Raw genomic sequence first — 14,288 nt, 5'->3', positions numbered from 1 at the left:
GTGCGGGCAGGCAAGGACCCCTGAGTCCGATTCTACCCCGCCCCCAGGCATTGCAGCTGGGGCTCAGAAGGGCTCTGCAGGCGGCTGCCCGGCCACCTGGCTCCTTAGAGCAAATTAAGAAAAGGTGCCTCTTTCTAAAGACAGTTTACTTCCATTAGTCAGAAGTTTGTCGTAATATATGGATCTGTGACAACAAGATACCATACAGCCATCTACTGTGACCCAAATACCCTCATCTGCCGAGTCCACAGTGAGATGGTGCCATTAGGGGCGCAGCCCTCCGTGCAGGGCGCAGCCCGCACCGCTGTGCACGGTGCCCTGGGCCTCGACCTCAGTTCCTGCTGGCGCCTTGCTGAGGCTCCGCGTGTGCGCTCATGAGAAACGGACTTCCCGGTGAGCTCCCGGCAAGTTCCTGTCACTGAACAGGTGTGAGAAGACCTGGGCATCGAGGCTTCGAGTGTCAGGATGTCAGAGGCAGATTGTCTGCTTAAATTCAAGCCAGCACAGTTTTTCCTTGGCCAGCGATTCACATACAGAGCCGGTTTAAAGGTTATCTGAGGTGAACGTGTCCTGGAGGGTGGGACAGTCACCCTTAGAGGCGCTGTGTTGTGGAAAGAGAGAAGAAAGGGAGGAGGAGGGGAGGAAGGGCCTGGGCAGGGCTCTGCCCCCACCCCCACCACTCGTTAGTCGGTTTGGTTTATTTCTGATCGGTTGGCAGTGACCTCTTTCCTGTCTAATACTCTGGCCAATCAAGTTTTTAGAGTCTTCATGACAAATGCGATACAAGACAGGCAGTCCTGCTCCCTGGCCAGGCACCACTTCTCCTCTTCCTCCTCCTCCGACTGAGAGTGAGACCAGCAGGCCCCCTTGTCCTGGGCCTGCTGGAAGCCAACGGCTTCCCTTTACTGACAGCACCAGCTTGCTCACTGTCCCCACAGGGGAGTCTGTCCCCCGCCACAGAGTCTGTCCCCCACCATGGAGTCTGTCCCCTGCCACGCTGACTCTCAGGGTCTCCACAGGCAACGACGAGAGCAGCTGCCACCTGGGCCCTCGCTGCCCCGAGCAGTGCACCTGCGTGGAGACAGTGGTGCGGTGCAGCAACAGGGGGCTCCATGCCCTCCCCAAAGGCATCCCCAAGGACGTGACTGAGCTGTAAGTACCCCCTGAGCACCCCGGAATCCCTACCAGCATCATCACTGCCCCCCCGCCGCCATGTCCCACAAAGCTGCCCGAGGCCCCTTCTTACATGGACCCTGCAAGATGGAGCAGAGCCTCCCAGGCAGCTGGCAGCAGCTCAGACAGGGGATAGGAAGCAGCCCACCCCTGCCTCTGCCTGGCCGGTGACATGTGGGAGGGTCAGTGCCCCGTTTTCTGTGTCCCCCCGGATCCCCGCTCTGCACTCCACCTTCTAGCTTCCCCACCAATCTCTCCATCTGACACCAGACACAACACAGGATCATCTCAGGACACTGTCCAGCGGGCGCCGTGGCTCCCCACGCACTGCTGCAAACACCACCCTCTTCACCCGGAAAGCAGCCCATTTCACAGATGACACGTAGCTCTGGGTCTGTTCCCTCTCCGCCCAGGAGCCTCTTACTCCACAGCCCACGCTCCCGGCACTAGCTCCTCAGGGCGGTTTCTGCCCCAGCTTCCCCATTAGATGGAAGAGAAGCCGCTCCCTCCCTGCAGGGCTCTGACTCTTGGGCAGAGAACCTATTTCTGCCCCTCGAAAGCTCAGTCAGCCCCGCAGGCAGGAGGCCTGTCCCAGGAGCAGCGAAGCTGCGGCCAGGCCAGTGTGCTCACTCACACACCACACCACTCTCGATTCCTCCATCCTTCCCCTCCCGCTCAGTGACCGGTGCACGCGTGTCAGGAACGCTGCAAACCCAGGGGAGGCCGTGCGAGCCACCCGGTGTGGCCCCTCTGCTCGTGGGGTGAGGTTTACCAGGGAGGTAGCACATCTGCTCGCTGGTCCCAGAAGCTCCGTGCGAGGACAGCCTGTGCTGCACAAGGGGGACGGGGCTGCTGGGAATCGTAAAGGGGGAGGCTTGACCTCGACGTGAAGGTCAGAGGAGGCTGCTCTGGGGGTGAAGCTGGAGCCCTGGTCTGAAAGGGAGGAGCAGAAAGTGAGAAGGGGAGGGCTGAGTGGCAGAGCGGGAGGGACTGCGGGACACCTGCCCTAGCAGGACACGCACACACCCACCCCCCACACACCACCCCTCAGGCTTGCACTCTCTCGGGCCAGCTTTGCGTGAGCCCTCAGACCTCAACAGAAGGAGACCCAGACACCTCCCGGCTCTCCCACTGCCTCCTGGCTGGGGCCTGAGTGTCCATTGTCTTGGGTGAGTGTTGTGGCTCCTGGCACCTCCTGTCACTCAGGGAGACAGTAACTGGGGCCGCCAAGCCAGGGGAAGGAACAAAGGTCTTGATGGGCACTAGAAAGTCCGAGTCGGCCCCGGGTTTGGGCCAAGGCCCTGCCCTTGGAGATCCGTGTGAGCACATGCCACGTGCAGTGAGCCCCGAGATGTTCCCAGGCAGCTGGGCTGGGGGCTGGGGGGGGGCTGCATAAAGTGACCCCTTTCTGGGCTAATTGAGTGCCGAGTGCTGCAGGTCAAAGAGAAGAACCTGCTGTGAAAACAGGCCCATGGATGCTTTCCCACGGCTCATGAAGCAGAGATTGGAATAACACAGATAATTGGCTGTAATTGTAGAGTAAACTTCGGAGCTTGGGGAGAAGGCCCGGTTGCCTGCCTTGGAACCGATGGCGCTTCCCTGGCCAGATGGTCTGCGAAGCTCACCATGGCGAGCAGCCCTCCCCTCGGTCCCACACCATCTCGGTCTCCGGGAGGGGAGAGGGGGCAGAGGGCAGGAACGTGGATGCCAGAGGGCGCGAGAGCTGCCGGCCCAGGAAGCTGAGGCCCGGAGGCCTCTGGTTCAGGGACGCCGGCCGAGTCCCCAAGTCCAGATTCGCTGTGTCCAACGCCGGCTTCCCAGCTCCCTCGGGCATCCTGGGCCATCTCGGGCAGAGCTGCCAGCTTACAAAACAAAATGCCCATTCACTGAGAAGGAGAAAGGGCAAAGCAGGTGTGGACGTCTGATACAGGCAGAGAAAGCGGGCAGCGGGCAGCCCACGGAGCGGTTTCCCCGAAGCCGGCCATCTGCAGCCCCGCGGCCCCTCTCTGTCTCCCCCACCTTAACGGCTACTTGCCGTGTGGGACCCGAAACCATGTCCATGTGCGTTCGTGCTGTCCCATTAAACCCGCTGCTGCACCCAGCACTCTGAGTGGGACGCCCCCCACGCCTGGTCCTGTGACAGCACGCACTGTGGACTGGGAAACCCTGGCTCACCGAGTTACTGTCCTTCTCCATGCTGACATGCTGCGTCATATAAACCAGAAATGCCACAGCCATGCCCATCACGGCCCACCTCACAGAGAAGTCCTTGAGTAAAGGCACGCAGTCACGCTCCATGTGGCAGTTCCAGGTTTTCTCAAATTTTTAATTTCCACTGGGAAGCTCAAATGTTGTCGTTGCCAACAATTGCTGTCAGCCCTTTTTCTTGGAGTGGTGGGCTCACCCTGTTTGCTCTTAAGAAATTGTCTTCTCAATGCCCATTTGGGAAGACCCTGTTTGCTAGTCATTCTTCTAAGTAAAAACGGTGGTTTACGGGGCTAGGGGCTAGTTTAGCTTGTAACTCAGGTGCCCAGGTGCTTTTCTTCCAATGCACTTCACATGCAGCAAAAATGCCTTAGGCCACACTTCCGCTTGACACAAAGAATATTGAAGAGGTGTGCTCAAGGGCAGAGATTTAATGCAGTTAACAGTTTTTACTCTTCATTGAGGTCATTCTTAAATGAAATTGGCTTTTATTTATACTCTTTGGTACTAGTTGGTGCCACTGCCTTGATTCATGCTGAGGTGCCAGCAGTTTTACTCACACAGCACAAAAGGAAAAACCGTGATTTAATCTAACCGCAAATATTGTTTTAGCTTCCTTCATAGACCCCTGAAGAGTCCAGGGGACCCCAGGGTCCCATGGACAACACTTTGAGAACCACTCAGGCCATCACACACAAGCAGGCAAACAATCCACAGAGACACCTGCTAGAAGTCAGCAGCGAGTTCCCGGTTTAAAAGCAAGCCTCCAGGGTCTTACTGGACGCTGAATGGAAGCAGATGTGGCACAGCCCAGCCCCCAAGGCACCTGACACAAATACTCCTCAGCTTCAGGAAGTTCCATCGCTGCTGGGCCTCGAGCCTTCTCCACGGAGGCCTGCCATTCAGGGAGCATTTACACCTAACGTCTGCTGGCGCCACTTAAGGGGGTGTTTGCTCACACCAGGCCTCTGGTTCTGGAAACGGACCTGCAGGCTAACACCTCCCTGAGGCTGGAGCAGAGGGGCAGACCCCGGGGTGCCGCAGTCCACCCCCGGGGCGTACCCAGGGAGTTTGATGCTGACTTGGGTCTGAGGACCATGCTTTTGGGTTGCTGTCCTACCACTGGTACCCCCAGGAGAGGGGAAGGGCAGGGTGCCATCTGTCCCCAGGCACACCTGTTGGAAGAAAGGGTTTCTATTGGGAACCGAGTGAGGTCAGAGGGCACCATGGGAAGAGGCTGACAGTACAAGCACACACACACACACACACACACACAGCCCTGTAGACCCGGAAGGGATGGGGCTTGGCCAGGAGGACACAGGGCACCTGGAGAGTGCGTGTGGCAAGAGATGACAAGAGTCATTGATTGAAGGACAGGATGGGAGGGACCTGGCCTCGCACTGCGCAGCTCCATGGGGTTAGAGGGTGGGGTCTGGGAGTACCGAGCTGTCTCCTTCTCTCAAACCCAGTGAGGGCGATGGCCATGCATGCAGGAGGAGGGGCGGAGACGTGCAGTGAGTGACAAGCAGACAGGATGCGCCTGGGATGGGGAGGAGTCGGGAAACCCTGCCCCCCCACCCCCCACCCCCCTGGGGCCTTTAGGGAGGCAGGGCAGAGTCCTGTCTGAGGGATTCTCTGCAGCTGCCATGTATAGGGCATTCACTGCTTGCCAGGGCTATGAATGCCAGGTATCTTCTTATGTGACCTCATCTAATCCAACAACCGACAAGGCCGATATTTTTACTCCCGTTTTGCAGATGAGGTAACTGAGGCACAGGAAGGTGGGGTAATTTCTTAAGATCATACTACCAAGAAGCAGCAGGGCTTAGACCTGAGCCCGGGTCTGCCTGACCCCAAGGCTCATCCTTGAGCCACTAGACTCTTCCTCCCCTTTGGCCGAGGCCCAGGTCCCGTGCACTCGGCCCAGGGCCCGACTTGTTGGGGATTTGCGCCAGCCAGCCACGGGTCTCCTTGCAAACGCAGGGAGAAGGCAAACCCGGCACCCCTGCCATGATGCCGTGGGCCCTGGTCAGTGGTTCTGGCTGGGTCCTTCCTGCCGCTGGGTCCAACCTTCTCTAGCAATGCTCGCTGTGCCCCCAGCACTGGCCAGGCTCCCCAGCACTTACAGAGCTACTGCCCATCGCGGACTGCCTCCTTGCCTTTCCCTGGCCAGGGAGAGGCACAGAACCGCCTGCAGCCAGCGGACGGCACTGATCACATCTTCAGAGAGCAGGCCGGCTCTGGCACCACAGCACTTAGGGTCCTGGCATGGGCTCTGAAAAGCCCTGAGCAGATGGCTTCAGTCGAGGACACTTCTCGTGCCATGACTATCTGGGGGGACAGGGGCGGGGCTGAGGGAGCCCCCCTTCACTCCACCAAGTGTTTATTGAGCTTATTGTACCAGATCTGTCCTAGAAGCCGGGAGGACAGCAGCCCTCCTGATCTCAGAAACGTGGACTAGGGGAGAAGGACAATACAAACCCGTGAACTAGGCATTTCCGAGAGGAAGTAGAACAGCACTTCCCAGGAAAATAAAGGGGGAAAGGGGAGAGAATAGGTCTCATGAAGACCACAAGGTGGTAAGACCTTCAGGTCAAGAAGCCGAGGGGCCATGAGATGGAGCGAGTAGAGTGGAAAGGAGGTGGTGTGTGCTGGAGACTTGAAGAGACGTGTGGGCTCTTGTCTGCCGTTATGAGGGCTGGCTCTCCATCCCGGGAGCGCAGGAGCCATGGGAGAAGCTGAGGCAGGAAAGGGACATGATCTGGCTCTCACTTTGGAAATGTTAGTCTGGAAGAACAGAGACTGGACAGCAGGGCTGGTTGTCTGCCTTCCCGTGGTCACGCGCATCGTCGGATGGAGACATGTGTGTGCCTCCGTATAGATGTTATGTTCAGAGTGCATTGCACACCAGTTGCCAGGCTGCTCCGAGAGCTCTCCCCCGAGACTCCAATTTAACCTTCATAATCACTCCAGGGTGCTGACTTTTATAATCCCCACTTTATAGACGAGAAAACACAAGCTCAGAGAGGTAAGCAACTTGCCCAAAGTCACACAGCTATTAGCTAGTGGGGCCAGGATGTGAGCCTCAGCTGCCTGTGCTCTGTTAGCCCAGGCCCCAGTGGAAATGCTGGCCCACAGTGAGGGCCCTGGAAGGCGCCTGCCCTCCCTCTCATTCACCAGCCAGCAGGTCCAGGAGTTTTGTGGGGGCACCTGTTAGCTCCGCAAAGCTCTAACAGGACAGGGAACATTCTTTACAGAGATCTGTGTGGATGTTCATGCGAGGCAGACCTGTCCTCCTGCTGGGGCTGACACAGCATTTTTTTTTTTTTAATTCTCAACCCAGGATATTTTTCCCATTGGTTTTTTGAGAGAGTGGAAGGGAGGGGGAGAGACAGAGAGAGAAACATTGACATGAAAGAGACACATCGATTGGTTGCCTCCCACATGCCCCCAACCAGGGCCAGGAACCTGCAACCTAGGTATGTGCCCTTGACTGGAATCGAACCCAGAACCCTTCAGTCTGCAGGCCAATGCTCTGTCCACTGAGCCAAAACAGCTTGGGCTGACACAGCATTTAAATGCCAATTGCTCTAGCTGGTTAGGCTTAGTGGATAGAGCTTCGACCTGCGGACTGAAGGGTCCCAGGTTCCATTGTGGTTAAGGGCACATGCCCAGGTTGTGGGCTTGATCTCCAGTAGGGGGCGAGCAGAAGGCAGCCGATCAATGATTCTTATCACTGATGTTTCTAGCTCTTTCTCCTCCTCCCTTCCTCTCTGAAATCAATAAAAATATACTTTAAAAAATAAATAGATACATGCAGGTCAACACGGAAGTTAACCCACTGGAAATGCTCCCTGCTATTTCTAGGGCAAATACGAATGCTGCCTTCGGAAAGTGTCCGCAGGGCCCTGGGCTGCAGGCTGCAGGCATCTGTGGAGTCTCCCTACAAAGAGGGCTTTTCCACAACCACATCTGCATTTCGGAAGTGGAACCTTTGATTTCGAGTTTCCTGAGCTGCCGGGCCAGGTAGCCAGGGACATTCTTCTCTTAGAGCCGCCCCCTCGCAGCCCCTGCCCCCTGGGCACACTGGGGTTTTCATCTCACAGAGCACTTTCCCTGCTGCCCAGAGCACACGGGACGCCATGGCAAGCAAAGCAGAATCACTCCGAGGACCTCACCATGGGGTCCGAAGCATCGGGAACCCGCCGTGCCACCCATGGGTGTGGGAGATGATACGGGAAGGGACGCTTGGGCTGCTATCCAAGCATCTCGGGGCGGGGGGCGGGTAACTAGGCGAGGGGCAGCCGAGGGGCTGGACCTGCCCCCCAAGGAGCTGGGGCGTCTGGGGAGGAAGAAGGTCAGTAGAGTCGGAAGCAGAGGTCCAGGGGGCATTGGCTGTAGATGAACTGGAGGGGGGAGACAGGACTGGGTGGCTCACGTCATGGCTCACTCGGCCCAGTTGTCGGGGCAAACACTAGGGAGGGCGCTTCGCAGATCCGGTCAGCATCTAAGTCAGTGGGCTTTCTGAGTAGCAGAGATCGCCCAGCTGGTGTGGAGGTGGAACACATGATCCTAGGAGGCCTTGGGAACAAAAGGCTGGGGGTTCCTGGGGAGTGAGCACCCTGCCTCAACACTCTAACGTACAAACACCACCTGAGTTTCCAGCTTGCCGCCTGCCCCACAGGTCTCACACTACCCCCTCCAAGTGGCCTGAGCAGTTCCTTAGGTAAATATATGCTCTAGACCAGCAGTTCTCAACCTGTGGCTCACGACCCCTTTGGGGGTCGAACAACCCTTTCACAGGGGTCGCCTAAGACCATCGGAAAACACATATATAATTACATATTGTTTTGTGATTAATCACTATGCTTTAATTATGTTCAATTTGTAACAATGAAATTGAGGGTCACCACAACATGAGGAACTGTATTAAAGGGTCGCAGCATTAGGAAGGTTGAGAACCGCTGGTCTAGACAGATAGACCGACAGACGGACAGCCCTTCTCTAACTAGCAGTGGAATCCAGGGAAGGACTGTAAGCAGGAAGAGAGGCTGATCCCATCAGCACCAGCACCGGTCTGAGCCCGGCTGGAATTCAGGGGCACCGGCACCAGCACGGTGGGCCCAGAGGCTCCGGAAGTGTGTGTCCTGGTGCCCATTCTCCAGGGCCCTACACTCCCCTCCCCTCCCACCTCAGGTGAGGATGCTGACGAGAGGCCATACAGGACAGTGGTACGAGTGCAATAAGCCACTTACATGCTGTGTGGCCTTGGGCAAGTGTTTTAACATCTCTGCGCTTCTGTTTCCTCAACTGTGAACCCCTGCCGTGTAGGGTGTGGTGAGGGCTGGGTACACGATGGGTGTTTATCAGCACCTGCTGTGTGTCGCTCTGTACACAGCCTTGGGGAGCCTCTGCACCAGCAATCTTAGACAAGAGCCCACCACTGGGGAGCCTAGCAGTCCCGTGGGGGAGAGGTCATTGGTGGAATAATCACACAAACAGATATTAAATGGCATATGTGGTGTGTGCCTTGAAGGGGTGGGGGAGCTGTGAGAGAGTAAACCAGGGGCCCCCCAGTCTGGAAGTCAGGGCCGGATGGCGCCTCCGGGGGAATGACGGCATGTGGTGCCCATTGCCCGTGTCACTCTGCTCCTCTTTCAGGTACCTGGAAGGAAACCACCTCACGGCCGTGCCCAGGGAGCTGTCCGCCCTCCGACACCTGACACTTATGTAAGAGCCCGCTTCTTTCCTGAGGGAGCTGAGGAATGCGGGGAGTAGGAGGCCGGCGCTGCAGGCTCCCCTCGTGAGGCAGGGACAGACAGCTGGCAGGGCTGGGCCAGCCTGAGGGCTCAGCCTGCCCCAGTAAGAACCACATGCAGAAATACCCGGCGCCTGGCATTGCCGACCATCGCTTCACCTGCCTCCTCGGCTTGGGGTCCCCGTTAAATTCCTGAGATCCCTCCGTCTCCGGTTTCCCGCCAGCTGTGGCTGCACTTAGATTTGCCCAAAGCATAAATGGGCATTTCTTCTTCCTCCTCCTTTAGTTGCCCGGAAAACGTTCTAAGTAGAAGGTTCTAATTGAGGCTCCTTCGGTGGTAGCTGCTACTGGCTCTCTGTCTGCGGAGACCCAGGAAACCCCTCAGATGAGGAGCGGGCTGCTGGCCATGGGTGTGGCCCGGGGAGCCGGCTGGTCTCCGAGCCCCGTCCCTCCACAGCTTCCCTGCCTCGCCAAGAAGGGGCCTGAAGGGGGCAGGGAGCCCGTCCACAGGGGAAAAGAGAGTTCTTTCAGAAAGAAAGTGTCACCCTTGGGAAATGGGGCACTGAAGAAAGGCGGAAGGAAGCGCCCTGTCCCCTTGTTCAGCCTGGCTTCCCACCTGAGCCCGAAATCAGTCTAAGATGAGGACTTCCCAACCTCGGCACTAGGGACGTTAGCGCCCGGATCATTCCTGCTGGCGGGGCTGTCGTGGTCAGTGTGGGAATTTCAGCAGCATCCCTGCCTCTGGCCACTAGATGCCAACAGCCCTCTCCCCCTTGGAAGTGACACAAATATCTCCAAACATTGTCAGATGCCACGGGGGGGGGGATGTGCCCCCCATTGAGAACCTCGCTCTAGAGACCCTTCCGCCCCAGAGCAGTGGTCCCCAGTGTCAGCTGATCGTCGGCACCGCCTGAGTGGTGTGCTTGCTTTTTCAAATACTGATGCTCAAGCCCACGCTTGACCAATCAGATCAGACGCTGTGGGCATGGACCCCGACCTTAGAGGGTGGAGACACTCCCAGGGGATTCCGACGTGCAGCTGCTGTGGAAACCACTGCCGGGGGATTTGTCCCTGAGGAGAAGCTGGAGGTTGTAGTCGGCAGAGACTAGACCCCCACCCACCTCCTCCCCCAAGAGAGAATCTGATGAGGGGAATAAGTGAGCGCCAAACGAGCGGGAGGGCAGAGGGACAGTGAAAAAAAGAAATAATCAGGGGAAATATGCTAGAATCAGGGAGAGTGTCGTCTTATGTGTTATGGTTGCTGGTAGAATGAAATGAATGGATAGACATGGAATGGAATAGTTGAATAGCTAAGTGGATGGATGGATGGACAACAATTGCTTGAATGATTGAATAAAGAGTGCATAAAATATGAACATTTGGATGACTGGGTGGGTAGGTGAATACATGGTGGGTGATGGGTGGATGGATGGATGGATGGATGGATGGCAGGCATGTGTGGAAGCTGGGAATGGCTCCCTCAGAGACAACTAACAGTAAATATGACCCTTTTGTTTCCCTTTCCCTAGTGACCTGAGCAACAACAGCATTGGCGTGCTGACCAACTACACCTTCAGTAACATGTCGCACCTCTCCACCCTGTGAGTACAGGGCAGGGCTGGGCCATCCTTTCCCCACCCCTCAGGCCAGCCCTGTGCTCCGTGATCCTCAGCCTGTGGCTGCCCTGCCCGGGCCAGGCCCTCACCTCAGAAGGAGAACAGAGCTGCTGCCTGGCCGTTAGACAGGGCCTGGCCCGCAGGCCTTCTGGAGAGGCCTCTATGATTACTTCTGTGCCGTGTGAGGTTCCGTCCAGGGGACGTTTCCCTACACGATTACACTTTGCTCAGGCCCATTCATTTCCCATGAGCTCTGCACACAGAGAACACTCACCATTCTACAGTAGAGGCGGGCGCTGGCAGAGCTTGCTGGGCAGCCAGCCCCCAGGGGACCCAGAAGGAACCGGGCACAGATAGCCAGTGAGCTCGCTGGAGTAGTGGGAGAGGGCCCTCCGTGGTGGGGGGTGACCCTCTGTGGTGGGGGTGACCCTCTGTGGTGGGGGGGTGACCCTCCGTGGTGGGGAGTGACCCTCCGTGGGGGGGATGGCTCTCTCGTTGTTAAGCTGCTCTTGTCAGTACATTCAAATGGGGAAGCTAAGCCCCTGGCTCTGACGGCCCCAGGGTGGGCAGTGCACCTGTGAGCAGCCGAGACGGGAAGACCAACAGCGCACTGTGTCCTTTTCCGCAGGATCCTGAGCTACAACCGGCTGCGCTGCATCCCGGTCCACGCCTTCCACGGGCTGCGGTCCCTGCGCGTGCTGTGAGTACGGGGTGCCCTGCGCCGGGTGACAGGGGCAGTGCTGGGCACTCCTTCCCCGCTCTCCGTGGTCCCAGGCCCCCCACTCCCCCTACCGTGACCTCCCCCCCAGCACCCTCACTTGCTGAATGGGAGGAAGGAGCATTCGCCTTTCCCGGTTCCAGACCACGACCACATGGGGAGCCTTGAGCAAGCCGCCACCTCTGAGTTCCTACCTGTTTACTCGTAACTGGGACCCGTAGCGCCTCCCTGTGGGGTTTAGGAGATGCAGTTACACTCACGTGTGAGGCCTGGGGCCGCGATTTTGAGGATCACTGTTTTGCAGTTGGTCCCTCCGCTTCAGAGGGGCGAGGCCAGCACTGTGACGCTCCACAGGGAAACCCTGCACCCGAGAGCTGGGAGCTCAGGGCCCGGCCCGCAGACAGCTGTCAGTCAGCAACTGGACAGTCTGCTCTTGGGGTCTCTTTTTTACAGAGCAGTGTCAATAAGTTGCCGACATTTAAATATCAGGAGGTTTCTCATACAAACCCTAGGGAAATGGAGAGGCTTGGCCATTCCAGGGCTCACCTCTGCATTCCTGCCTGGCTGCACCCTCCCTCTGTCCCTCTGTCCCTCTGTCCCTCTCCCTCCCCCCTCACCCCTCCTCACCATATGACACCTGCGTGGCTCTGCCCTGCACATAGACAGGGCAGCCCACTGAGGCAGACGGGGCCACCTCTTCCCACGCTCAGCTCTGCCCTGCCCCCACCGCACGTGTTCTCATCCACAAAATCGGACGATGATGCTAGTTGCCTCTCAATCCTTACGAGGATTCGGTCAGATACTGTACAGAAAGCACTAAGCACCGCTCAGGCCCACGGGAAACACCTCATAAATAGTCATTTGTTATTACTGTTCCCACATCAGCACTTGCAAAAGCACCTCCCTGGCACCTCCGCCCGAGGCCTGGTGACCCCTGATTCTGGTGCCTTCCGTCCGGCACAAAGAGGATCCTTTGAATGATGCCCATGAGAGCGGAGGTGCCAGACATTCTGCCCCAAACTTACCAACTTCTTACCCTCTGGCCCTCTGTTACTATAATAGTGGTAATCATGAGGTGCCAGACATTCTGCCCCAAACTTACCAACTTCTGGCCCATTGTTACTATAATAGTGATAATCATTTTATGGGCTTTTCATGGCCATTGCCTCATGTAACCTTTTGCAGCAGTGCATGCGGTTGAGAGGCTTACGCCCATTTTTAAGATGGGGAAACTGAGGCCTGGCCTAAGGTCCAGCAGCCAGAGGGTGGCAGGAACCAGCCTCCTGACTCCGAGCCCTGGGGCCCTTCCCAGCACCCAGGGCCGGTCAGTCAGCAGACAGCACCCAGTCAGCTGGTCCGTTCCAGAGCCTCCAGGCTGATGTGATTTATTGGGGCCCACGAAACACCGGTGTCAGCGACAACTCCGCCACACGTCATCTGCGCTGTTATTAAAAATCAATTTTCTGGGGGCAGAGGAGTGCCCGCGCCGACAGGGCGCCATCTGTTATTGTCACTTATTTATTATCCACCTTCTCTGGGGGTGCGCAGAATGGAAACATCAGCAGAACCATTCCCCTGTTTCCCGTCGAGCACACAGGACGTGGGCTCATCTCGCCAGCCGGGGGCCCCCACCTCCCACCATCCCCCCTCCATCTCAACCTGTTGTCTCCCACCCCAGCCTCCAGCTCTGTGCATGGGTTTGCTGCCAGGGGGTGACCTGCCAATTTTAATGAGATCCCTGTGCACATGTCCATAGTTAGAGCAGTTCTTTTTGGGGCAACTCAACACAGAAAAGGGAGGAAGAGAATGAATGCTTGCCTGTCCATCTGTCCATCCGCCAGGCGGTGGGGTGAATGTCACCCTGTTTTCTCCCTCCTCAGCACACGGCGTGCCCACCCCTGCAGCAGTCAGTTCATCAGGGTGCACTCACACACGCAGCCCGCTGAGCCTGCTTCTTGAGTTAGGGCCACGAGGATTTGAGCGCCGTGATTTTAGAATCGTGGCATCTTGGAAATAAAATGGGGTCTTAGAGACCCTCGTTGCAACCCTCCACCTCAGTGGGGAGCAGTCATCTGCTGCATAAGAGCCAATTCAGGAAAAATAAAAATGTTCACAGGCTACATTTCTTTTACGATATTTGTATCCCTTTTCCCAGTAACTGCACATGGAGGAATTTATGCTGCAGCCTAATCCAACATGAGGGAAAGGCTCTGTGCATTAAGATCCTGGCTGCACTGTTATTTTTAACCTAAATTTTAAATATTACCTACAAGTGCCACCGTGGGGAGACGGGCAAGGAACACATCATGCAGCCAGTCAATGAAGGGCAATTACTGTGAGAAGATGAAAACTCCACGGCGGTGCAGGCGTGGAAAAATAAACCTAATCCGCACATATGTTACAATTATAACTGGTAAACACGGATAGCTCTGAAGGGGGGCTATCGGGGAACGTAGACACTTGAAAAAAATCATGGAGGGCTGTTAGCCTTGACGTTTCTGTAATAAATGAAGGTGACGTTAGAGATGGATGAAGACAGTAACATATCTACAATTGAGAGAGTAGGGACAAAAAGATAGGGGTTTTTTTTTTAAATCAGGAATTGCAATATATGCAACTGCATTTAAGCATTTGTAGATTTTCTCATTTTTCAAGGGATTCGTAATTTTGATTAAAATTCAGAAAAGACCAGTGATCCAGGGATGCTGGCCGTTTGGAGTGGGGCAGAAGGAGCCTCAAGATTCAGCCACAGACAAAGGCCAGAAAGTGTGTGTGTGCGCGCACGTGTGTGTCTGTGTGTGCATGTGTGTGTATACGT

The 14,288-nt window shown here is 56.5% G+C and overlaps 1 protein-coding gene across 1 annotated transcript in view; it reads left to right on the top strand.

Annotated features, from left to right (window-relative positions):
* SLIT3 (slit guidance ligand 3) overlaps nt 1-14,288 on the top strand; it is a gene marked incomplete at its 5' end in the record, with an annotated part of 542,638 nt that overhangs the window by 499,169 nt on the left and 29,181 nt on the right. The window contains 4 exons of the mRNA XM_014543056.1: nt 1,020-1,152; nt 9,040-9,108; nt 10,666-10,737; nt 11,381-11,452. Coding sequence (XP_014398542.1) covers nt 1,020-1,152; nt 9,040-9,108; nt 10,666-10,737; nt 11,381-11,452 — 346 coding nt within the window. The remainder of the gene's footprint in view (nt 1-1,019; nt 1,153-9,039; nt 9,109-10,665; nt 10,738-11,380; nt 11,453-14,288) is intronic.

This window comes from Myotis brandtii, unplaced genomic scaffold (genome assembly GCF_000412655.1).
Source record: "Myotis brandtii unplaced genomic scaffold, ASM41265v1 scaffold32, whole genome shotgun sequence".
NCBI classification, from domain to species: Eukaryota; Metazoa; Chordata; class Mammalia; order Chiroptera; family Vespertilionidae; genus Myotis; species Myotis brandtii.
Note: the sequence above shows the minus strand (reverse complement) of the source record. Positions and strands in the feature narration are given on the sequence as shown.